Here is a 24,244-nt window from a genome sequence, read left to right as displayed (position 1 = left end):
TTTCAATGGACTCCACTTCTTTATTTATAAACCCATCTTCCAACCTTTCTGAACTTCTTAAACAACATGAATTCATCTCAAGTTGTACAATCTGTTACCTTGGCAAGCTTCTAATGACAAATCTTGTTTTCCATCTTTGAATGTGGCTCTTAATTTCTCTACTAAACATTGAGAGCAAGAACCATTGCAGCAGGGGAGGCATGGGAATGTGCTTGTAGATTTGATTTGATTTGATTTTTAAAGTAGTGTTGCTGTCAGAAGTCTTTATATCTATTTCACAAGGAAAGGATATAAAGATACCCCAAGGACAGATCATACTCAGATTGTTCTGTTGTGTGGCAAATTTGTCCTTTTATTTAAAAAAAAAAAATCACTTCACCCATGTCCTTTTTTCTCTCTATAACCAAAACAGCATAAGATTAGTCAAAGAGCAAAAGTGATAATATAGATGCCTCTGTTAATCCTGTGTGGCTTTCATATGACTTTTAATTGGGAGTATATGAGCATATATATAAATATATATATATACACATATATATTCAGAGAATGCTAATAATGCTCTAAAATAGCAGTTTATCTAGTCCAGTTTTTATACTACATAATGACACCCAACCCACTGCCATGATTTAAATGGAAGCAGAGGTACATTTTTCACTAATTATACATTTTAGGGCAGCAACTCTGTACTGGTCTTATGGTGTTTGGGGACGTTTTTGATATATAAATAGTTAAATGTGGTCTGATTTCAGTGAGGCTTATGCATTGAAAGAAGCAGCAGCCTTCCGATTTTCGTTCCCAGATCTCCACTCGCTCAGCATTTTAGAATGATAAAGATAAACCCTGTGCAAATAGTGGATTCTTTCCCCCATTCTAGTCCCTGGAGAGTGCTGACTGCACATTTCAACCAAAGCGTGTGTTGAAGCCCCACTGCTTAAGATGATTAAATGTTTTGAACAAGGAATGATTCGGTTGCCATGGGAAGACCGTGGCGTGTTGATGCAGTGGCCTCCTGTAGGTTGAGTAAGTTCAGTGTTTACCCTGTGGGCCATTTATTTTCAAAATTAAATTAAAATTCTTACTCTTAAGGAGCTGCAGTGTGATTGTTTTGTTTTCAGGGGCAGCTTGAGTTCCTCCACATTCCATGTCGGAGCGCACATGTGTGCCTCATTTCACAGACAGCCCCTGCCACCCGCCCGCCGAGTTCAGACATACTCTGCTGCCTGCAGCACGGCAGCTCCTAGGATCCCTAAAGCTCCCAGCAGCTACACAACTTGAGTGCCTAAGTTTTTAATACAAACTCACATCCTGAAATCCTGATGTAGAGTATTATGTTAACATACAACAACTAATTATCAGAGACGCAACATTCGTGGAGTATATAATAACACATATTTTCAATTTTGTTTCTAAGTTTTGCAACCTAATGTGAACAATATCAGACATCTTGGAGGCTTAATATAATTCTGCACTAAAATTATAAAGACTATGAAATTGAATAAAGGAACTTACACGACAGCTAAGAGTTATTACTGTATAAAATACAACTAAATGAATATTTTCCATATGCTTAATTCTCACTGGTAGAAATTATTCATATAAAAACTTCTTGGCATCTCTTCTGGTGGTTCTCTTAGTACTAGTAACAGCAATTAATCACAAAAATTCCACAACTTTGGGGCAGTATGACTAAAACATTAGCAGAAAAACAAAATAAAAGCTCCATCATAATACATGTTTGTCTTGCTATTAAAATGTAAACTCTTCCAAAACTTTTCCAAATGACTTACATTCATCAATAAGTGTGATTTTCACTTGTTAAAGTGAAGTTAAAGAAAATATTTAGCATATATTTACCCTTAGTTTTAGAAATGTTACACATTAAATCTAAATTGACTCTCTTCCTTTTTAAATTTGGTGTCTCCACTTTATCTTTTAAATATGGAAAATAACTTCTACGTAGGTCAGACTTGATTTTGCCAGTTTCTGCAGGCTCAGTTGATTTCACGGTTTTGTAAAAGAAATGAAGTGCAAGAGTCCATGTCCATCATCCACAGAGAGGCCACCTCAGATGAGTCGACGACGCCCAACAAAGTGGAATGAACTGACCTACCCGAAGAAGCCCAGTCTAGGTTCATCAAGCCATTTGTGTGAAACTCCACACCTTGGGGTTTGCACACATTTCCACCAACATTGGCGTCTCCATCCCCAAATGAAAAGCATCATGAACAGAAAAGAAATCAGAGAAAAAGGAGAAGGAGAAGCAGGTCTACGCCAAAAGGGTCATTTCTTTCATGAGACAACGCTTCACGCGACACTTCCGTAAGGGGATGTCAAAATTACTGCCACACTCCAGGACTCTTCCATTTTCCTCAGGATGAAAGGTTTGAAAAAGTGGACCTCTGTGAGGAAATGCTGCAGACTTCCAAATTGGTGAAAGAACTTCCAGCGTCGCTTGGATACTCTGGGTAGGAGGAACTGGAGGAGATGATATTTTTGAGCCTCTGGAGGGCAATGATTAAAAGCAGAAGCAGAAACGCTAAAAGGCTGAGGAATATGGACACATAGATGTAGACGTTTGACAGGTGGCCTGAGGCTGGGTCCACTGACGTGGACAGGGATGTGGGAAACAGCTCAAGAAAAGTTCCATTCTCCACACTTCCCGAAAATCCCGAGGAAGCATCAGGTTCAGACATCTTTATGGAGGGTGAAGCAGTGATCTGGTAGATTACAGTCAAAACTTCACACAGGGCTTACACAGGACAGATTGGCATTTTTTCACGATCGTGTTTGCAGAGTTCACAGGCTGTGAAATCAGCACAACAAAACTTCTTATTTCTCAAAGGCAGCAGGGGATCAGGTGTGCACTGAGACTGGGGAAAAAAAAAAAAGCAACTCAGTGCATTCTTCAGAAAAATCACATTTACATTTCATTTTTAGTTTTTATTTCAGTAAGGATTAATTAGAAAACTCACCAGGGAGGAAACAAGATGAACTAGCTCCCCTAGGAATCAGTCATGTTTATGTCTTTATATTACAAATGACGATATAAAAATGAACTTTTATTTTCTGTCTACAGTACCCTAGGTGCTGTGTTTCTCTAAGGAGCTGAAGATAAAATAAAAGGGAAAATACATTTATGATGTACTCCATCTGCTGTGATTTCAATAGATGCTCCAAGTATATACTCTGAGATGAGAACACAGAAAGTTAGTTCCAAACCTCCCTCCCCCAGAAAATTAATTCCATACATTCGCCAGCTCATTAGCATAATTCCTGACCAGTAAATCCCTCTAGCACACTTTGGAAAATCACTGCACATGTGAGCTTGCTTTTGATCGAATGTTTATAAGATACTGATTTGTTTATGAGAATTCTATCTCCTTGAAATCAGGTGCCATTTCTTTCTTTCTTTTTTTTTTTTTTTTTTTTTTTTTTTGAGACGGAGTCTTGCTCTGTCACCCAGGCTGGAGTGCAGTGACACAAAATTGGCTCACTGCAACCCCGCCTCCTGGGTTCAAGCAATTCTGCCTCAGCCTCCCGAGTAGCTGGGAGTACAGGCGCCTGCCGCCATGCCCACCTAATTTTTCTATTTTAGTAGAGACGGGGTTTCAACACATTGGCCAGGCTGGTCTCAAACTCCTGACCTCGTGATCCGCCCACCTTGGCCTCCCAAAGTGCTGGGATTACAAGCATGAGCCACCGCGCCTGGCCTCAGGTGCCATTTCTATGTAACTCTTTTCCTTAAACGTACCTAGGTACTTTGTTTCACATACTTTAGGCATTTAATTTAAACACTTTAGATTCATTTAGAAGAAGAACAAAGGTTAGATTCTCTCTGAATGGTACAGAGAGTATCAGGTTGGCTGTCAAGAGACTTAGGTTTGAGGCCTGAGTTCTCCATTATCTTTGGGAAACTGGGCAAATTACCTACGTGTTCTGAGCATCACTTTTCTTATCTGTAAAATGGTCCAACACCTGCTTCATCTTCTCATGGTGTTATGCGTGGACCAGCATGATAGACATGGAAGTATGCTGAGCTGTAAAGCAATGGAGGAAAAAATGAGTTTAGTGTGTGGTGGGAGATAATGGGACTTGGTGGATGGGTGGGTGTAGGGTATTGTGTTTTAAGGGGTGTGGAGGGGGGACCATTTCTTCTTAGCCAGGTGCAAAGAAAATCTCTTCACTGTGTTCAGGCTGTGAGACAAGAGGATCCCTCCTGATAGATAAATCTTTCTTCTAGTCCAGAAAAGATGCTCTTCCTAGCTCTGCATGGCTCTAGATAATTTTGTTGTGCATTTCTAAATCTTGCTTCCATTGTGGTGCAAAACGAACAGGAAAACATTCACTCTGCCTCTAGCTTTCTCTTCCTAAACTCTGCCCTGCATTTTATCTGGAGAACTTGCCTTTTCCTTCTGTTCTCCAAATCTAATTAAGCAGCTGATTCTTGGAGGGGTTGACATTTGCCACTGTGGCTGGAGCTGAACAGCACTAATGATCCTTGTTAAGGTGGGGACACTTCAGAGAGGGCTGTCCCTGTTGGGTGACGCGCAGTCTAATGAGTCCTAGTGAGTTCTTGAGTAGGCTAGGGATGGTGTCTTAGTAGTTCCTAAAATAATTCGACTCCTACTCCTCATTTTGCATTGCCTGGTGATTTTAATTCCATTAGGCTGCTACAGGTTTCTGACCATCCTCAAGAAAAGAAAAAAAAAAAAAAAAGAAGAATTAGAAGAAGAATCGCAGTGGGACTGCAAATGTGTTACACTGTTTTGGCAATACCTAGCTTTTTACAGCACATAAATGTTCCAGCCGTTCATCTTTGGGGAATATAGCAAAGAGTCGCAGAGGTAGCATAGAAAAGAAAACTAGGACAGAAGCCTCACGGATTGGAAGGGAAAAACTATTTAAAATGTTCAAGTACAACCTCCTAAGTGTAGCAGAGGAAACAGAGAAATAAAGAAGCTAATTGATTTGACAAAAGTCACATGTGTAATTAGAAGACAAGCAAGGGCTTTTGGTAGGAAGGATCAAATGTAAACATAATTTCTTTTCAGCATGGGCAGATAAGGCAAAGACTATCATCTTGTGTGTTCCTCATGACTGCTTTGCAGGGCAGGTAAAGCAGGAATTATTCCCATTTTGCAGATGAGAAAACTGACATGCAAAGACATGGCGATTTACTCGGGGTACATAGCTAGACAGTGACAGAAAACTGACTAGAATCCAAGCCTGAACTGTGTCCTTGGTTTTCTCAACTGTGGTAGGAAGAGACAAATTATGCTTTGGATAATGAGTTCCTATCTGCCACTTACTTGGGCAAGCCCACAGTTTAGTCCTGATCTTTCATTTTTCTCATTTGCACAACAGTGATGCCTACCTTTCCTACTTCTCCAGGAGGTCTTGAGTTAAGATGTGATAACGTTTTCCATAATCTTGCTTAGAATATCATAAAAGGCCATCCCAAGTAAAGTACCAGTAGATAGGTAGTTCCTTCTAGAAAGTCTAGAGGAACTTTTAAGGTCTCTCTTAGTCCTACAGTTTTGACAGGTGCAGGTCAAAGATTCAGCTGAAGTTGGCTGATTTTTCTAAAGCTACCTTCTCTGCTACCCCAGTCTGTATCATTTTCTAGGAGTGGGGCTGGAGGCATAGCCAATGTCACTCTGATATCAGCAATTCAGTGGGTAAATCTCGCAGCCGGCTACCAGACCTCTTGTTAATATCATTTTACAGGGTAAATATTGTAAAAGTAGGTTTTCACTTCCTGAAGATTGCCTTCTTTCAGACCAAAACCCCACCACGAGCCTCAACGTTGACAGGAGAGTTTATAGGAAATGAGGCTCAGAAGGTTTGGTCAAAGCATCTGATCTTTTAAGTGGCCTTGGAAGAATAGGAGAAAACAAGGAAATGAAACCTTGTGTCCTTAGTTGACATTTCACAACTAAATATCTTCTTCCTTAAGTATTCCCCCTAAATATTATAGCTTAGTACCATTTCCAGGGTACTCCTTAATTTAAAATCACAGCTACACAAATTTCATTTCACTATTACATCTACTCTGAAACAACAGAGTATGTGCACTGTTAGAAAGTTAATTCTCATTTCCTTATTGAAGTTTTAAAAACTGGAGTATCTTCTTTCTCTCTGGTTTTATTTAACAGTAGCTGTCTAATGCTCAGGGTGACCCAGGCTGTATGTGTTTAGGCATTGTGGCAGTGTGGAATGAGGCTGGAGGTGGCACTGCGGAAATGAAATCAAATGAGTGTGTTTCAAGATGACGCTTCTTGGGCTGTTGCTCCCAAACAGATAAGGTTTGAGGAAAAGAAGAAAGAGACTTCATCTTAAATGCATAGCCTTGACCTGTCTCGGGGCAGCGCCAGCAGACTCTCATTTCAGGTGACCCCTAAAGCCACGTGGGGATTTTGCTGCTTTTTTTCCTCCTCAGAATCACTGTCCTCGGAAGGTGATTTTTGAGAAAGGAAAATGAGACAGCTGGATCACAACATTATAAATGAAGACCTGTGGAAATGTTTTAGCTCATGGTCAGCCAACTTTCCCTTTGTCTCTTGGAATAAAAGCCTGGGCTGGGAAGAAATCTACAAAAAAGCAGCCTCCTAGTGAGGTGAGGAAGGAGGGATGTGCAGTCTCTCACCGTATGCCCAGTGGGGTGGGGAAACGGAGAGACAACATAGACGGCGCAGTCCTGGGGTCTCTGGTTCTGAGTCATTTAGCACCACAGCCCTGGGACCTGTTCTAAAGAATGGAAGCTTTCCTTCCCACGGAAGGATTATGAGGACGATAATGTTTGGGAAGAAGAAAAACGTACTCTCTAGCACGTAACATTCTCCATAAACGAAGAAGAGTTGACCAGCTCTCATCTCTGAGTGAGTGCTCTTACATAAGCATTGCAGGAGCCGTGGCAGTCAGCGTGTGGGCACAGCCTGCACCACGTCCTTGACTTCCATGACACAATGGTTTGTAAAACTCAGGCTGCCAGCCAGCCTCAAATATGGCACAGCAATTTTAAATTTCATGGCCTTTATTCAAATACATTTCTACGTGAATAACGACTATTTGAAAGGTTTTGTTGTTGTGGAAATCTGGGACAAGCTGCTTTGTTCCCTTGCAGACTTTATATTTAAAGAGTGGCCTGGCTGTTAGATGCCACATCAATGTTCCATCATTATCAGGTTCTGCTGTCATACTCCATAAGGTGATCCTCTCAACCATGAGGAAAGTGGCCATAAAGTATTAACACAACATAATGAAATGGTTTTTCCAGTACACAAAAGGAAGATTTGATAGTCGAATGGAATTAATGGTTTTAGATGATGTGTTAGATCTTTCCCTCTGTAGAACACCTAAAAACGAATATTTCCAGAATCCAGAAAGGAACTTATCACATCTGAGCAAAGCTGTTTTTCATTCTATTTAGAAAATGTATGTTTTATATAAGACCTTGCAGCCATTCCTTTACCCTTTGCATGATTATCTTCTCTCTTAATGCTTCCTCTCTGCTTAGTGGCCTTTTAGGTCATACTAGCTGAGAGAAGATTACTGCTGACAATACACACTTCCCCCCACCCTTCTCTAAATGTAAATCTTCACTTGCATTCAAAGGCAAACATTTACTCCCGGGCCTTGTGCTACCCTTACTCAAAGCTGACTCAGCCATCCATAGAGTTGCCTATTTGAGAACCGCCTTTACTTAATCAGTACAATGCTTTGGGAGAGTAGAGTTTTGTGTGAACTTTCATTATGAGTCCTTCAATTGGCACGATAAAAACCAAAGTCAAGTTAAGGAAATACACTGCATCTATCTGCTATCATACATTGAGAACATTGAATTAGAGGGGCATGTTATGCAAAGAAAGGTGGGGAGATGGAGATTCTGAATCGTCCATTGGAATTCATGGATCTGGACTGGATGATGTGAGACAAAAGATAAAAATGAACAGCCTTTTAAATCTACAGCTTAAATGAATGATCAGAAAATACACTCAGAATTTTTTCATAGTACTCTGGTGGATAAAAATTATAGCAATGACAAACGAATAGCTTGGTATCAGTGATTTATTTTAAGAATCAATTCCAGGGCAGGTCATTAGGTTGCTTTGGGTTCAGTCCAGTCTCCTCCATCTCTCCCTTAGTGATGGTTTTTGTCTACCTGGATTACTTTTAGGCTTTGTAAACTATTTCCTTAGCAAAAATAAAAATAAATATAATTATACTCAGAATATTTTTACTTTACAGAACTTATTTTGCACTAATTCTTTAAAAATTAGTTATGTACATAAGGTATAATTCTCAGAATATTCACAATATATCTTTCTTGATATGTAAAACACAGCTGATTGAGGGAAGCTAAAAACAAAAAACAAAAAAACCCAGGAGAATCTTTCAAAAAACGATATGAACTTAACTGTTTTGATCATCTACCTCATACAGTCTCAAAAGTAATTATAGGTATAAGTCCCTTGCATTTATTTAGCTTTGTTTTTCTGGGGGAAATCAAACTATTATTCTTTTTTTTTTTTTTTTTTTGAGACAGTCTCACACTGTCTCCCAGGCTGGAGTACAATGGCACTATCTCGGCTCACTGCAACCTCTACCTCCCAGGTTTAAGCAATGCTCCTGCCTCAGCCTCCCTAGTAGCTGGGATTACAGGCATCTGCCACCATGCCTGGCTAATTTTTTTTTTTTTTTGAGACAGAGTCTTGCTCTGTCGCCCAGGCTGGGGTGCAGTGGCTGGATCTCAGCTCACTGCAAGCTCCGCCTCCCGGGTTTAGACCATTCTCCTGCCTCAGCCTCCCGAGTAGCTGGGACTACAGGCGCCCGCCACCTCGCCCGGCTAGTTTTTTGTATTTTTTAGTAGAGACGGGGTTTCACCGTGTTAGCCAGGATGGTCTCGATCTCCTGACCTCGTGATCTGCCCGTCTCGGCCTCCCAAAGTGCTGGGATTACAGGCTTGAGCCACCGCGCCCGGCCGCCTGGCTAATTTTTGTATTTTTAGTAGAGACAGGGTTTCACCATGTTGGCCAGGTTGGTCTCGAACTCCTGACCTCAGATGATCTGCCCATCTCAGCCTCCCAAACTGCTGGGATTACAGGCATGAGCCACCATGCCCGGATGTTAACTATTATTCTTAATACATTTTTTAGTATGTTTATATCCATGGGAGGATTTTGTATCCAAATCACTCCCTTAGCAAGAATAATTATTTAAAAATATACTGTCTTAGAATAAAATATATAGCTAAATGGGTAATTTTCTAGACAAAACGGTCAAGTACAAAACCAGGTCCAGGCATAGCATTTTCATGATTATTTTATGGTGTTTACAAAAGACCAAGGAGTAGACTTCCCACACTTCAGGGAGACTGGACCCATCTTGGCTAATGTAATTGGCCTAAATCAAAACAAGAAAAGGAGTAACCTGAAGGCTGAAGAAAACACGAACTGGTTAAGAAGTAGCAGAATGATGAAAGCCACTTTTAGAGAGCGGGAGAAAGGGTCGTTGGCTGTACACTTGATTGACAGAAAAAGCCAACAGCCAGAGAAATAATGACTTGAAGATCATAAGCAAGATCATAATGAATCAATGGGAAGAAAGAAGGTAAAAGCAAGATGGACTTTCCAAGATGTTACAGCATTTTAAATGAGAGCTTTTGGGATCAATTCTTTCCCTCCACCCTGCTCTGATCATTTCCAATATTTTAGAAGTATATTAAGAAAAACATCTTTTAATCTCGGAGCAGCTAAAATTGGTTAAATCATGGCATTAGTAAAGTAAAAAGTCTTGCTTATTCTTAGCAAAACATTTCAAAAAATTCTTGGGCTGGGCATGGTGACTTATGCCTGTAATCCCAGCACTTCGGGAGGCTGAGGCAGGAGGATCGCTTGAGCCCAGGAGTTCAAGACCAGCCTGGGCAACATGTAGAAAACCTATCTCTACAAAAAATACAAAAATTATGCAGGCATGATGGCATGTGCCTGTAGTCCCAGTTACTTGGAGGCTGAGGCGGGAGCATTGCTTGAGCCTGGGAGGTCAAGGCTACAGTGAGCCATGATTGTGCCACTGCATTTCAGCCAGGGTGACAGAGACCCTGTCTAAAAAAAAATACGTGAAATAAAATAGAATTCTCGTAAAACCATGCTGTGCTAGGACAATGGAATGGTGCTTGTTCCTTTTCTTTTGTGTCTCATTTTGTTTCTATAGCAAAATAATTTGTATCCAGTATATATTTTTTGTCCAATCAGAAAATGTTCATAACAGTCTCCCTATAGAGAGTGAAATTTGGAAAGATTTTGCGCTTGTGAAATAAATTTGTGAGTCATAAATCCCTGGGAATCAGTCAGTCAGAGCTTTTTTTTTTTTTTAATCCTTTGTATGTAAACTACTAGGTATCCTCAGACCTCAGGGGCCTTTGTGCGCCTCTAAAACTAAGAGAGCAGGGAAGAACTTGAAATTCCATCTCTCACAGGCATCCAGGCTAACGAGTTTAATGAGAACCTTTTTGTTGGTCTCTGTTCCTGTAAATGTCTTGTTGTTGTTGTTGTTGTTGTGTGTGTGTATTTTTAATTTATAAGAATGGATGTGCAGTAAATATTTTATTCACTCTATAACATAGACCCCAAACTTCTTTGCCACTTAAAATATCTTGATAGTTGAGGCTTGATGCATAGAAAGAGAGCAATGTAAACTAACCAATGTATCAAGTTCTCTATTTTTGCACATAAGAATACAACAAGGAATAACAACCATTATCTATCCATAAGATCACAGGTATAGGCACAATTTGAAAAAAAAAAAAAGTAAAGACTCCCCATTAAGGAGGTATTTTCCCTTTAATATAATGCAAGATCATTGGTAGATTTTGGATCCACTTGTCTGAAAAAAAAATTCAGCATTAGCAAAATAATTACACAGGTCACTATTTATATCTATCTCTATTGACAACGGTAGTCATGTATTTGTTTAAACTAGGGTGCTTTATATAATATCCTATTCCCTAAAAATGGATTAGAACATCACAAATATGCATAAATGTTATGTGTCTTGCATTTCTCAGTAGGAATTCAAGCTAACAGAGTCTTTCACTTAATGACATCTTTAATCAAGGCATAACATTTCCTTGAATTAATGAACCATTGTTTCTCATAACACAACTACAGATAGAACCCTAGTTGATTACATAGTCTGTAAATTGCCCATCTCATCCAGATATTAGCCAAGTGCTTGGCATAACATGTACATATGAATTTTGCCAAATAAATTATCTCATTCTTCCAATCCTCTATGGCTGGCAGTCAAAGTGTGATAATGCTTTCAACAGTAAAATGGCTATTTAAAAAGAATAATGCCTATTAATTGGCAGCTTAGGCAGGCTAAGTTTTGGATATATCCAGTTTTGGCCATATTATATTGTTTTGTAGTCAGCTGAATACTCAGAGAAAAAAAGTAGGATTCAGACTTCAAGATTTCTTCCCTTACAAGGATCCTCAATGTAAGATCCTTGGTGGATCTTGGATCAATTAAAAAAGACCAGCTTTGTTATAAAGCACATTATTAGGACCACTGGGGAAATTTGAATATAGACTGTACATTAGATAATTATATTATACCAATATTAAATTTCCTAGTTGTAATATAGGAGAATGTTCTTGCTCTTAGGAAATGCATATTAAAGTGTCTAGCCATAAAGCTTCATATTATCAGCAACTAACCCTCAAGTGGTTCGGCCAAAATAGCAAAAAAATTACACACACACACACACATATACATACATACATACACACATACATACATAAAACAAATGTGTCAAAATGTTAACAACTGGTCAATTGACAGATATATAGGTATTTATTGTTATTCTTGCAACTTTTCAACAGTTTTAGAAATTTTCAACATACAAGTTGAGGAAGAAAATAATTTATTCCAAGGAACTCAAGAAAATATGCTTGGAAAAATATGCAGTAAGTCAGCCAAAATGTTAGATGCTTCTAAGGAAATACAATGATAGAAGCCAGATTCTTCCGTGGGCATCAGAAAAGCTCAACTACTTGCTGCTACCATCAGCTCATGATGCCCAGTAAGCCACAAACACTTGCAGTGAAGCATCAGAGGATGAACTAGAGGAAGTTGAATACGACCAGGAAACCGTGCCTATGGTGGTGGAAGAGGCTGCCTGAAGACCAGGAATGATGACTCACTAGTAAGCCTTATTCACAACTCTACTCCTGCCACCACCCACTGGACTGAATCTCATCTGGGCCTCCAGGAGCAAGTAATCCTGTTATGTGCATCTTACATCATCAGTCATCTTCAGAGGCAGCCAAGGATCTCTCTCCTGCAGTTTAAACACCCAGTCAAAGCTTGGGACTAGCAGTTTTCTAATGAGGACCAATAAGTAGGTGATCTGTGAGAAGATCAGGGAGAACCCACAAGAGCCAATGTGGTCCAGGTTCAAAGTAAAGTAGGGACTTCAGGAAACAGAAGCAGCAGATAAACTAAACGGAAGTAGAGACTTTACTTGGGCATCTAAGTCAAACAGGCTGCAAATAGCAAGTTCCACAGATAAAAAAAACCTCAAACTCTTTACAACTCTTATAACTAGCAACCACCTCCTTAATTACCTTGGTTTGGGTGAGTTCTCTAGTGTAGCAAGAGTCTTAACTTTTGACCCCATGAACTCACTTACAGTCCAGGGCAGATTCTTTTGTCATAGGGGCCAATGAACAGTTCAGAAATTGAAGCTAGTCATGGCAAAATACAGCTGCAATTTTAAAAAATAGGAAACATTGATATGAATAGTGCTTTTCCCCAGTCATCACCAATCATATGACTAAGGATACAGGTAGGGACTTGAAATGGTCAGTACCCGATGAGTCTGATATCAGACAGAGGTTACATAAAACATGATCTATACAAGGAGACTAAGTGCTCTCTCATGGCTGCAAAATTACTCATCTACCCAGATTTCCAAGGACACCTAGGAAGGGAGAAAACAGAAAGAGGGCGTTGTGTCCTTCATTAGGAAAGCACCTTCATATGAGTTTCCTGTGGTCCTGCTAATCCTCAATGTGAACACAGCGGCCGAGACTGCCAATGCTCTCTCTTTCTCTCACAGGCAGCACAGCGAACTCAAAAGTCTGGTTAACAAAGAAAATGTCTACATGTTCCTCATAACATAGAACAAAATGATACGGCAGACTATCAAGTGTGGGTGGAAATCAAGTCCTCAGCAGCCTGTTGTCATTTTAGATAACGATTCAAGACCAGAGTCTATCAAAGACAATATGGAAGCAATAGACAAGTGTAGGCTCCGATTCTCCCAGACCATATTTCAACTTGAAAATGTAAGAAGGTGAAACTGAAAAATAATGAGGAATTATTTGTGGAAAACAGACTGCCAAAGTAGTGACCTATAGAAAATAGTTACACATTCTTTTAAAAATATAAATAAATATGTTTTTACTTGAGGAAATTATGGATAATCTTTAATACAAGATTTAACTGACTTTGACTGTTCTTTGTTAAGGCTGAGCTCTTTAACTTACTTTTAGAGGTTGTGAGCTCTGCATTGTAAATTCACTTGTAGAAATAGCCTACACTTTCACCCATTATTCACTTCTTACATCCGGTATTAGTTCATTTTTGTTTCAATGGTGTGGGCTGGGATGCAGGGACACATTATGGCAGAAGAGTGATGGGAGGTAAAAGAGAGAGGAAAGAGGTGATGAGGGCATCCTCAAGTCATTGAGGAGTAGCAATCTGTCTTCAGAGCATGACTGGCAGAGGAAGGCAAACCCAGGATGCTTGTGGAGGAGAAAGAATGTGCAGACAAATCAGTTTGAGAAACAAGAACGGGGCAACATAAATGATGGCTGCTAGTATTTATCAAATAAAAGCATGTACCATTTTGGATGTGTGTCTGTATATGTATGTGTATTTTATTTAATCACCACAATACATTAAGTCAGTTAGTATTATGTCCCACCATCTTTTTTAGCAAATGAGAAAATTAAAACTCAAGAGAATTTTTTTTTTGACAGAGTCTTGCTCTGCTGCCCAGGCTGGAGTGCAGGGGCACAATCTCAGCTCAGTGCAACGTCTGCTTCCTGGGTTCAAGCAATTCTCATGCCTCAGTCTCCCCAGTAGCTGGGAGTAGAGGCACCCACCACCATGTCTGGCTAATTTTTGTATTTTAGTAGAGACGGGGTTTCACCATGTTGCCCAGGGTGGTCTCAAACTCCTGAACTCAGGAAATATGCCTGCCTCCACCTCCCAAAGTGCTGGGATTACAGGCGTAAGCCACTGTGCCCCACAAGCTCAGAGAATTTAAAGGCTTGTCTGAGCTCACCCAACCACTTAGAGGCAGGGCTGGAATTCAAGTCTACATCTCTCCGTCTCTAAATTGTATGTTCATTCCATTCCTTGTCTCTGGGAAGGCTGTGGGTTGAGGAGGAATGTATTTGAGACTTGTAGTCACTAATGTTGTTCATGAAATGTTTCTGATGTTTCTTCTTGTAGGGCTGTCATAGGATAGCCTGTTCCCACTCCCTCTCAATTTACGGTGACTGTATGACTTGTTTTGACCAATGAAATGTATGAAAGGTGACATGTCCCTTCTGGATAGAAAACGTAAGACCTAGTGTGAGATTTGCCACACCCCTTCCCTCTGCTGCAGTGATTGTATAATGGTGTAAGTACCTGCCAATGTCTATCAGTCTGCATCCTTGAGTGACCACAGTGAGTATCTTCACCCCTTGCTGGCCCCATGGACACTTATGTCAACATGAATAAACTTTTGTTGTTTTAAGCCACTGAGATTTGGGGCTTATTTGTTACTGTAGCATCATTCTCCTTCTACTAACTAACATAAGGTCTCACTATACTTTGATGGCTGAGTTTATTATGGGTCTCTAAGAATTTTGAGCATAAATAAGTCAACTTATGAATAGCTGGGTGTTGTATGAATTGTGTATGTAATATATTAAAACTCTCTTTTGGCACTGGTGAGAAAGAAGGTTTTAAAGGCTGTTTTGGTTAGCTTTTAATTTCATAGAAGCGTTAGGTTTAAGGGCATGAGATTTAGCTACTGATAGAGCCAAAGACATGTTCCTTAACAAGCTCGAATATGATGAGCTGCTACTGTATAGGGATAATCCTGACCAGCTGTCACTTAAACAGGCCAAATGGTTTCCAGTGGGAACCGGTGAGCAGCAATAAGGATATTAAGACTGACTCATGGCTCCTAGTGGAAAAAACAACTCATCGTACAAGGGTCAGTGGTACTGCCTTTCGTTAAGAAAAACTAGCGACTTGGGAGGCTGAGGCAGGAGAATCACTTGAACCCAGGAGGCGGAGGTTGCAGTGAGCCAAGATCGTGCCATTGCACTTCAGCCTGGGTGACAGTGCGAGACTCTATCTCAAAAAATAAATAAATAAATAAAATAAAGAGGAAAAAGAAAAACTATATTCTTTGCTGCATTCAATCATACATTGCACAAACACTTCTTAACAATGTACAGGAAGGGATAGAATATTATTGTGTGCGTAAGTCTAATGCATCTATAATTTGTATAGTTGCCAGCTGCAGTGAGAAATCTAAGACTTCTGTTATATGATCTGTCCCTTATGATCTGGCCACAGGCTACTTTTCCAGTCTCATTTTTACCACTGTACCTAAGATTCATGTTCCAGCTATAACATACTGTTTTCAATTCCCCAATTAAAAAAATACTTATGTTTAATCCTTATATGTGTACATATCATCTCCCTAACTTGAACCCAAATCCAATTTGCTCACTGCAGGTATGTACTCAAGCCATCTCATCTGTTTATTATTCACCTAATAGAAATCCCTACCTACTTTTTGCAAATTTCTGGCTCCCTCCACTGCATTCTCAGCATACTTTCTGTACCTTTCTATGCTAGCATTTCTCACATTTTATTATACTTATGGTATTTATTCACCTATCTGCTTTAACAGACTGGGAAGTCCTAGAATAAAGAAATAACAATTCACTTATCTTATATCCACAGACCAGTACAGAATGTGGCATAAAGATGATCAATCACCATTTGTTATATGGCTGCATGAATGAAAGAATAAGGGAATAAAGAAACTTGAAGCTTCTTGGAGAGATAGCTCATGTTTATTCTGTCTTTACAAGCAAAAGAATATTTATTTAACAAACGAATAAATGATCTTGTGTAAAATCATAAAGATTACTCAAAGGGGGTAAGCATCAACAGTAAAGAATAATGATGATGAACCCTCTCTAAATTTTAGAAATGCTTCAGTTATGGCAATAAAATTTAATAATTTCTGGTTCCAGGGCAAACTCTGCCCATACTTTTAAAAATAAACCAATTGTGTCTTTCAACAATGTCTAAGAAAGCTAAGATTTCATTTGGTCAACTGTTCACCAGGATAATTGAGGAAAGGATGGAGGAGTGTGCTGGAAATACTGAAATACATTCTTGTGAACAAGCTGGAGGATTGTAACAAATGTATTCTGAAGGGCACAATAAAAGTCAAGAGAGTTTACCATAGTGAGACGATGAAGCTCTGGCTGAATATGAACCAGAATGCATTTTAAAAAGAATTCCTTAAATTAAACTCCATGATAATTCCATCCTTTGAAAATTGCAAGTCTTTTATCATCATGACCTATGACACTGTGCTCATCTGTGGAAATAAAAAGGGTCAAGGAAAATACCCACTTCATGATCATTGTAGGGGAAGCTTATAATTCACTACATTCAGGAATATTACATACCATAGGATTGTTAGCTACTCCACCTCAATGCTAAACCAAACCAAACCAAAATGCAAAAAAATGCTCGAAAAATTCAATAGCAAATCAGCACAGAGAAAGAAAATGTTTACATTTTTATAAAATTTTCAATTTGACTACAAAGTACTACTTTGGAGATCTGGGCTACTCAAAGCAGCCATCTGGCTCCCTCAGTGACATGTTGGTTACAGGTCCCTGTGAGATGAGAAACTTGCAATAAATACAGTGCTTCCTTCATCAGGAAAGTCTTGCTACAAAAGAAGAAAGAGAAAGAAAAGAAATAGTTAAACTAAAAAGTATGCCTAGTGCCTTATTTGATTTATATTCTGGCACGAGTTCTGTATCTCATGACGAATAAGTAATAATTCAAATGGGTGCTGGTGCATGGACTATGCTTCGAGTAGTACTCGACGCAGATCATAGCCATGGTGATGTGAGCAGCAATCTCCTTACCAGCACTGTGCCAGGGAACTAATCCAAAAACCTCAGCTTCTTAGGAAAATAATAAGAGGAATGAAAACAGATGAGCACAAGAGAAGCAAATATTCTCTTTTTTCATTAATCATACAACTAACTGCAAATATGTATCAGACACCTAATTTATTCTTTTGTTTTCCTTTGTAGTTCCTCTCAATCTTAACTTTCCCCTGTTAAAAAACAGGAGAATTGCTTGAATCCGGGAGGCGGAGGTTGTAGTGAGCAGAGATCGCACCACTGCACTCCAGCCTGGCAACAGAGACACTCCGTCTCAAAACCAGAAACAACAAAACAACAACAACAACAACAAAACAAAAAACGAGTAAAACCATCAAAAACCAAAATCACACAAGCAGCAATAACAACAAAAGAAAACAATTTTCACAGAATCAGAGAGCTACAAGTCTTTAGCAGTCAGGAAAATGACGCCCCCAAAAGTTAAGTGAAGTTTGAAGGTCATTGTTTATATGTCACTTGTTTTTGAAAAAGGATATGTAGTAGGAACTCCAGCTAGTGACAGAGACCACAAATTGAGGGTCCAGCACCCACTTTCCAACCCTAGATCCACTCTGTACTCAGAACTGAGCTGAGTGGCTAACAAGAGGAAGGCAGACAAAAAAGTAATTTTTTTTTAAGCCAGAGGCTTTTTATCATATGAATCAAAATATGTGCCAAGCAGGGAGTTCAGTGGAAAAATGTGAGACCAAAACTGACAGGGATAATAAGGTGACACTTGGACAGACTTGGAAGGATCTTGGAAGCTCATTCCATTCAACTGCACCCATTTTGTTGGCAAGAAGTCTTTCAGAAGGTCTGAGACTAGCATCCAAGCTCACCAAGGACTTTCCCATGAGTAGTTGTTAGAACGACAGGTTTGCCTTGAGGGGAGAGGGGAACGGCAGAGGGTAGAGATTGAGTATCCCTTATCGAAAATGCTCTGGGCCAGTAGTGTTTCTGATCTTAAATTTTTTTTTGGATTTTGGAATATTTGAATATACATGAGATATCTTGGGGATGGGACCCAAGTCTAAACACAAAATTCATTCATGTTTCATATACACCTTATACACATAGCCTGAAGGTAATTTTATACAATATGTTTAATATTTTTTTTGCATGAAACAAAGTTGTGTGCATTGAACCATCAGAAAGCAAAAATGTCACTATCTTAGCTACCCATGGGGACAATTTGTGGTTATTTGGTGTCACCATAATTCCTGACTGAATTTATATGCTACTCATAGCAATTATTTTCTTACACTTATTCACACACAAATACTGAACACTAAAATACATGACATCGTTAATACACAGAAAAAAATGTGTTCAAGGGTGACTAAGCAGGCCAGGTGCAGTGGCTCACACCTGTAATCCAAGCACTTTGGGAGGCTGAGGCAGGTGGATCACTTGAAGTCAGGAGTTCAAGACCAGACTGGCCAATGTGAAACCCCGTCTCTATTTTTGTAAAAATACAAAAATTAGCTAGGTGTGGTGGCAGGTACCTGTGATCCCAGCTACTCAGGAGGCTGAGACAGGAGAATTGCTTGAACCCGGGAGACGGGTGTTGCAGTGAGCCGAGATCGTGCCACTGCACTGTCCAGCCTGGGTGATAGAGCAAGACTCTATCGTAAAACAAACAAACAGCAAACAAACAAACAAACAAAAACATTGACTAAGCAGTACAGTTGCATCTGAAGAATACTTGTATCAGCTGTCAACAGCACCAACAACAAACAGCAGGCTTTCAGTCTCAACCTGTCATGCTGCCTTGTGATGAAAAGGGTTCTGTGCACTGTGGCATCATGCCAATGCTCAAAAGTTTAAGATTTGGGGACATTTCAGACTTTTGATTTTTGGATTAGGGATGCTCAACATGCATTAGTAAATTTTTTTTTTTTTTTTTGAGCCTGGTACCATTTATATGGGTGTGTCAAAATGAGCACATAAATTATGTCTTTATGATATGTCTTTATGATCTGTGTAGTTTTCTATAGGAATGTTAACTGCTAATAAAATTTTTTTTTAAGGAAAAGAGTATTATGTGCCAGGCATAGGGAAGAACGGGTCATAGTGAGGAAGGTCTACTGCTTGTTGCATGAACTATTGGAGTGCTTCTCTTTTCACACAAACTAGGTAGCATTATAGGATTACAGTGTAAATGATACATTTTAAGAATTTATCCAATGGAGAAAAAATCAGAGAAGTTTCAAAGTACATGCACAAAGATGTATTCTGCAGCTAAACATTGAAGCTACTAAAATGTCCATGAGTCAAGGGTTAAAGAAATGACAGAAGAGTCACAGAGTGGAGTCTCTTGATCATATTATATTAAAAAGGGCTATATATATGTGTGCGTGTGTGTGTATATATATATGTGTGTATATATATATTTAAATTTAATTTTAAGTTCCAGGATACATGTGCAGGACATGTAGGTTTGTTACATAAGTAAACATGTGCTATGGTGGTTTGTTGCGCCTATCATCCCGTCACGTAGGTATTAAGCCCAGCATGCATTAGCTAATTTTCCCTGATGCTCTCCCTCCCACCACCCCACCCCGAAGGGCCCCAGTGTGTGTTGTTCCCCTCCCTGTGAAAAAGGACCGTATTTTCTAACATGAAAACATGCTGAACATCTATGACTAAGTCAAGAAAGTAACCTTCAGAATAGTGTATAGTATGATTCCATTTTTGTAAAACAACAAGTACTACTGCTACTACTATTACACACACATATATTTTAGATGCTAAAACAACAAAACAAAACAAGAGGTTATATACCGCGCTGTTAACATATGTTTTTGTCAGAGGGTACTACTATTACGGGGCATGTTAACATTCTATTTTGTGCATTTCTATATTTATATTTTGACAAAAAGAATGTGTATTAACATCAGAAAAAATAATAAAGGTATTTTCATTAAGAAATAGAAATAAAATTTGACTATAGCATATGCCATGAAAATACTGCTGGTTTTTAAGCCCAGGACTTGTTTTTTCTCTTCCCCCTCCTCCTTCTCCTCTCTTTTTCTGTACTGTCTATACTTAACACAAACCTTTGAAATAGTTCATTTCTACCATTTTTTTTCCAAGTTTGACTCTCAGGCTGATGCCAGAAAGTCAATCTTCCTAATAGGGCTTAAATGTACTTTGAGGAAGCATCGCATTTTACAGGATGTTGTCGATGTTCTACTTAAGAAATGAGAATAGTATATCCCTCTTCATACTTAGAGATATGTTAAAGTGTGTACGACTGTTTGACGGCTCAGATATCTTTATCTTTTTTTTTTTCTTTCAAAAAAATGTTCCGAACTTAGTAAAGGCTAAATAATGACTATTTCCTATATTCATAAGGAACTCTTGAAGGATGCATTTAATGTCATGAGACTGAACATGAAGACATTTTATCCTAGGGACACATCTGCCACAAGTCAGAATCAGAACAGAAGGGACCACAGAATTTGGCCCAGTAGACTGTTGCCCGGCCCCTGAAATGGCCAGTGAATGCACAGATGGACTTCCTGAATTCTAAATCAAAGGTTGGGCCACATACGCATACGAAGGGCTTCTTCATCTAAGTCTCTGGCTTGAATCCTCTAGGCACATATTTTGGCTAAAAGAAATCCTGCCAATTTGTGGGCTTAAAGCTTGACCTTCTTCCTTGTTGGGTTCCCTATTCTATTAACTAACTTAAAGGCTTTATTATTATTATTTTTAGCTCTCATTATAAACAATCATGAAAGTCTATAAAAATTAGGCCTATAATACTTTGTATTAATATACTAAGACAATATAATTAGGCTCCACAAGTAGATATTTGAAGAAAACAACATTCTCTGTGGCACTACTTTTTGACTTTTAGTTTCATTTGACAAATATTTACTGAATGGCTTATGGGTACCAGGAGCCAGGTAAGTGGGACCTACATAGTGCCTGGCATCCAGGGCCATTCAGAAATGTATTTTTTCAGATTCTTAAATTACTACTTAAAAAACTCAGATGAACAAAACATAAACATTCAGCCATAATTTTATTTTTCACTTCTTCATTATAAACTAATTAAGTATAAAAATGCTCATACAAACTCTACAAACTTTAAACAAAAAAGGAGCCCCCAAAAATGTTGTAATATAAGTACAGGGAGAATAGTAAGCCAGAGAAGAACGATCATCAAATGAGCTCAGACTTGATCTAGCATAGAGGCTGAATCAGAATTTTGCCTGTGATGAGTTAGTCTTTCTTTTTTATAATGAATGTATAACTCCAAGTTTGCTTAAAGGTTAGTATGGTTGGTCATTCTTACAAATCAGCTCTGTCATTCTTCATCTGCTCTCACTAAAAAAGAACAAGAAAAAAGAAAAAGAAACCCAGGAAACCTGCAAATAAACTCGTGGATTTGGTGCCACATGCAATCACACAGTTATTTCTCTCTTAACTCCTGATGCTCTTGTCCACATCGTAGACATCTAGTAAAATCTGTTGAACTGAACGAACCAACAGCAAGGGAGAATGGACTCGATCTTATCTTACAACAGGTTTCTTTAGGTTTCTTTAATGAGAACAATCAATGTGTGTGTTCAGCTCTTCAAAACACTTTGCCTTATATAGAGGAATCAAAAATAATAAGCCCCTCAAAGCCAAAACGCGAAAATGGAATATCCCACCCACGTGCTGGATCTCAGTATTTCCAGATTACTTCCGAGGTTGGCAGATGCTTCGGCGGCCCTAGGATGTCCAGCATTTGACGGTGACTAGGGCATGGGCTGAGGGAGGCTCTGAGACCAGGCAGCCTCACTCACAAGCCCAAAAGGCAATTTGCATTACAGATCAGCTAAAAACAGTGTTCTGTGTGTGGTGGTGGCGGGGGAAAAGACACCACTCTACTTAGTAAAATGAAGAGAATTTAGTTACAAAAAGATATTTAAGAACCTCTATGGGCACGATCACAAATAAGCTGAGACACCCAGACTAGTTGTATAATTCAGCAATTAAATATTGTTTTTTTTTCCAGAGGGTGCATGGGGCTCCGCAAGACTGCTTTAAGAGGCAAACCCTTTAAGAAAAGACTGTCACTTGTGCCTCTTTTCCTGTTGACAGGCTGTTGTCTGAACAATGAATCCTGGAAACACCTAGGAGAAGGCACCTAGGAGAAAGGTCTTAGGGAGTAGTCCCGTGGGTCCGACCCAGGACAGCAACGCTATCAGTTTCCCCGCCCTTTGCACCTGTAGTGTAGACTGTACCAGATGCGATGGCTTTGAGACGTCCTCTAGCCATCGGAGCCCATCATCTACCACAAAGAACCACCGAAGTACTTACTTTAGCAGAACATTTTCCGAAGGAAAATTAACAGGGAGAGGAAATGAAGAACATTAACAAACAGACTCCGTCTGCAGAGTCTGAGATCAAACCCGAGTCCGATGGAGCCCGGGCATCTGGTGGAGGAAAGCGGGCAGGCATAGCCCCAATCCTGGTCCTCAACAAGAGATTTCTGTGAATGAATCCCTCTGCTCCCTGGAGGAGGGCACATTACATATACCTTTCCTAAAGCAGAATTGAAGCAATTTGCCCATCATTCCTCACACCTCGACAGGGAAAGGCAGGATTCCAGTGTCTCATCAGACCCAGGAAAAGGGAAGGGTCGCTGGCGCAGTTACCTACTGGGTTTCTGGGAGCTAGGGAAAACACTCCTGGGAAACGCAAGTGCTCAGCGCCACATAAAACTTCCCCGGATTTAGGGCCACGCGAAGACGGGCGAAAAGACTCTCCAGCGCCTTAAGGTGCAAAGCCAGCTGTCAGTGTGCGCATGGCGAGTCCCCGTTCCCGGGAAGGGACGCAAATGACCCTAGAAAATCAGACAGGAGCAAAACAAACCCAAGAATGACACTCCACACACCACAAAGGCAAAAGCAAACAAAATGCACCTAGACACACACTCTGCAAAGTGTAGAACTGTCTACACTTGCATGGAGGAATCCACCTTGCAGAGCGAGGGTAGACCTTCCCGGCTCCAGTGTCTGGGACCCAGGCAGGTCATGCCGGGGCCAAGGACATTGCTCTCAGGGCCCCTCGCAGCTCCTACTGCAGCCCGTGGAGTCACCCCGAGACTCGGAGAGCCGGGCTGTGATTGCTTCTCGGGACAGTAAAGACACCGCGAAAGGGATAGATTTGGGGGTGTTCCACAGAAAGGAACCAGATCTCCGGGAGCCCAGATCTCGGGGAGTCTGGGAGGCAGCTCGCCTCCAGGACCCGAGGCCGCCCCAGGCAAGGAGTCGGGGCGCCCTCCGCGTAGGGCAAGTTCACCCCCAGAGCTCGGGACCCTGCAAGTCTCCCTCACTGACCTGCAGGTCAGGACACGCGACTTCCCGGCCGGTCTCCTGCGCTCGCGGTGGGGCTGTGCTCCCGTCTGGATGATCCGCGCCCGCGAAGCCGTCCTCGGAAATGTGGGGCGCAGCGGCGCGGCGCGCAGTCTGGGCGCACGGCGGACAGCGGGCGCAGCGGGAGTGGACCGCGGCTGCCTGCTCTGCACAGCCCGCGCGTCGTCCCTCCGCCCCTATAGGCCGCACAACCAATGGCCGCGAGCGGGGCCCACTCCTCACCGCCCCCAAGTCTCGGCTCTGGCGGGCGCTTGGGTCCAGCTCGGGCGAGGGAGGAGCTTGCGCCACCGTTGGAAAATCCCGGAGGACTAGGAGGCGTTGCGCAGGGAGCCCCATCTGGGGAAGGCAGGTGTAGTGGGTGAACTTTTGTGTGGCGGGGGTTTTTTTTTTAGGGCTCAGGGGCCTGTCTCTGCAGATGAAAGCATCCACTTCTTGCCAACTTTCTCCTCCTCTGACATCTTTTATGAGTTCATCGCAGCCCCCACCCAAAACAACTACTCTGGGTGCATCATCGCAAACCCAGCTGTGACTGAGCTGCGTGGGGCATGGCCTCATCCCGTGATGAGCTTCACCACAGACAGCGCTCGCTCAGCC

General features: G+C 40.6%; 1 protein-coding gene across 4 annotated transcripts; it reads right to left on the bottom strand.

Moving 5' to 3' along the window:
• On the bottom strand, positions 1–24,205 carry SERTM1 (serine rich and transmembrane domain containing 1). Of its 4 annotated transcripts, XR_013407570.1 has the most exons (4): positions 23,615–24,205; positions 3,928–4,037; positions 2,973–3,105; positions 1–2,870 (listed from the first exon to the last, which is right to left on the bottom strand). XR_013407570.1 is itself a non-coding variant. In XM_077973554.1 (3 exons), exons 1-2 carry the CDS (start codon positions 24,203–24,205, stop codon positions 3,981–3,983), a joined length of 648 nt encoding a protein of 215 aa, XP_077829680.1. In that variant the 3' UTR covers positions 1–2,870; positions 3,932–3,980. The 4 variants fall into 4 exon arrangements, 3 of the variants coding, with proteins under 3 accessions (XP_077829680.1, XP_028692915.2, NP_001180660.1); XM_077973554.1 differs by lacking the exon at positions 2,973–3,105 and having other exon boundaries at positions 3,932–4,037; XM_028837082.2 differs by lacking the exons at positions 2,973–3,105; positions 3,928–4,037.
• Between the last annotated feature and the right edge of the window lie 39 nt (positions 24,206–24,244).

The sequence above is a fragment of the Macaca mulatta genome, chromosome 17 (genome assembly GCF_049350105.2).
Source record: "Macaca mulatta isolate MMU2019108-1 chromosome 17, T2T-MMU8v2.0, whole genome shotgun sequence".
NCBI classification, from domain to species: Eukaryota; Metazoa; Chordata; class Mammalia; order Primates; family Cercopithecidae; genus Macaca; species Macaca mulatta.
Note: the sequence above shows the minus strand (reverse complement) of the source record. Positions and strands in the feature narration are given on the sequence as shown.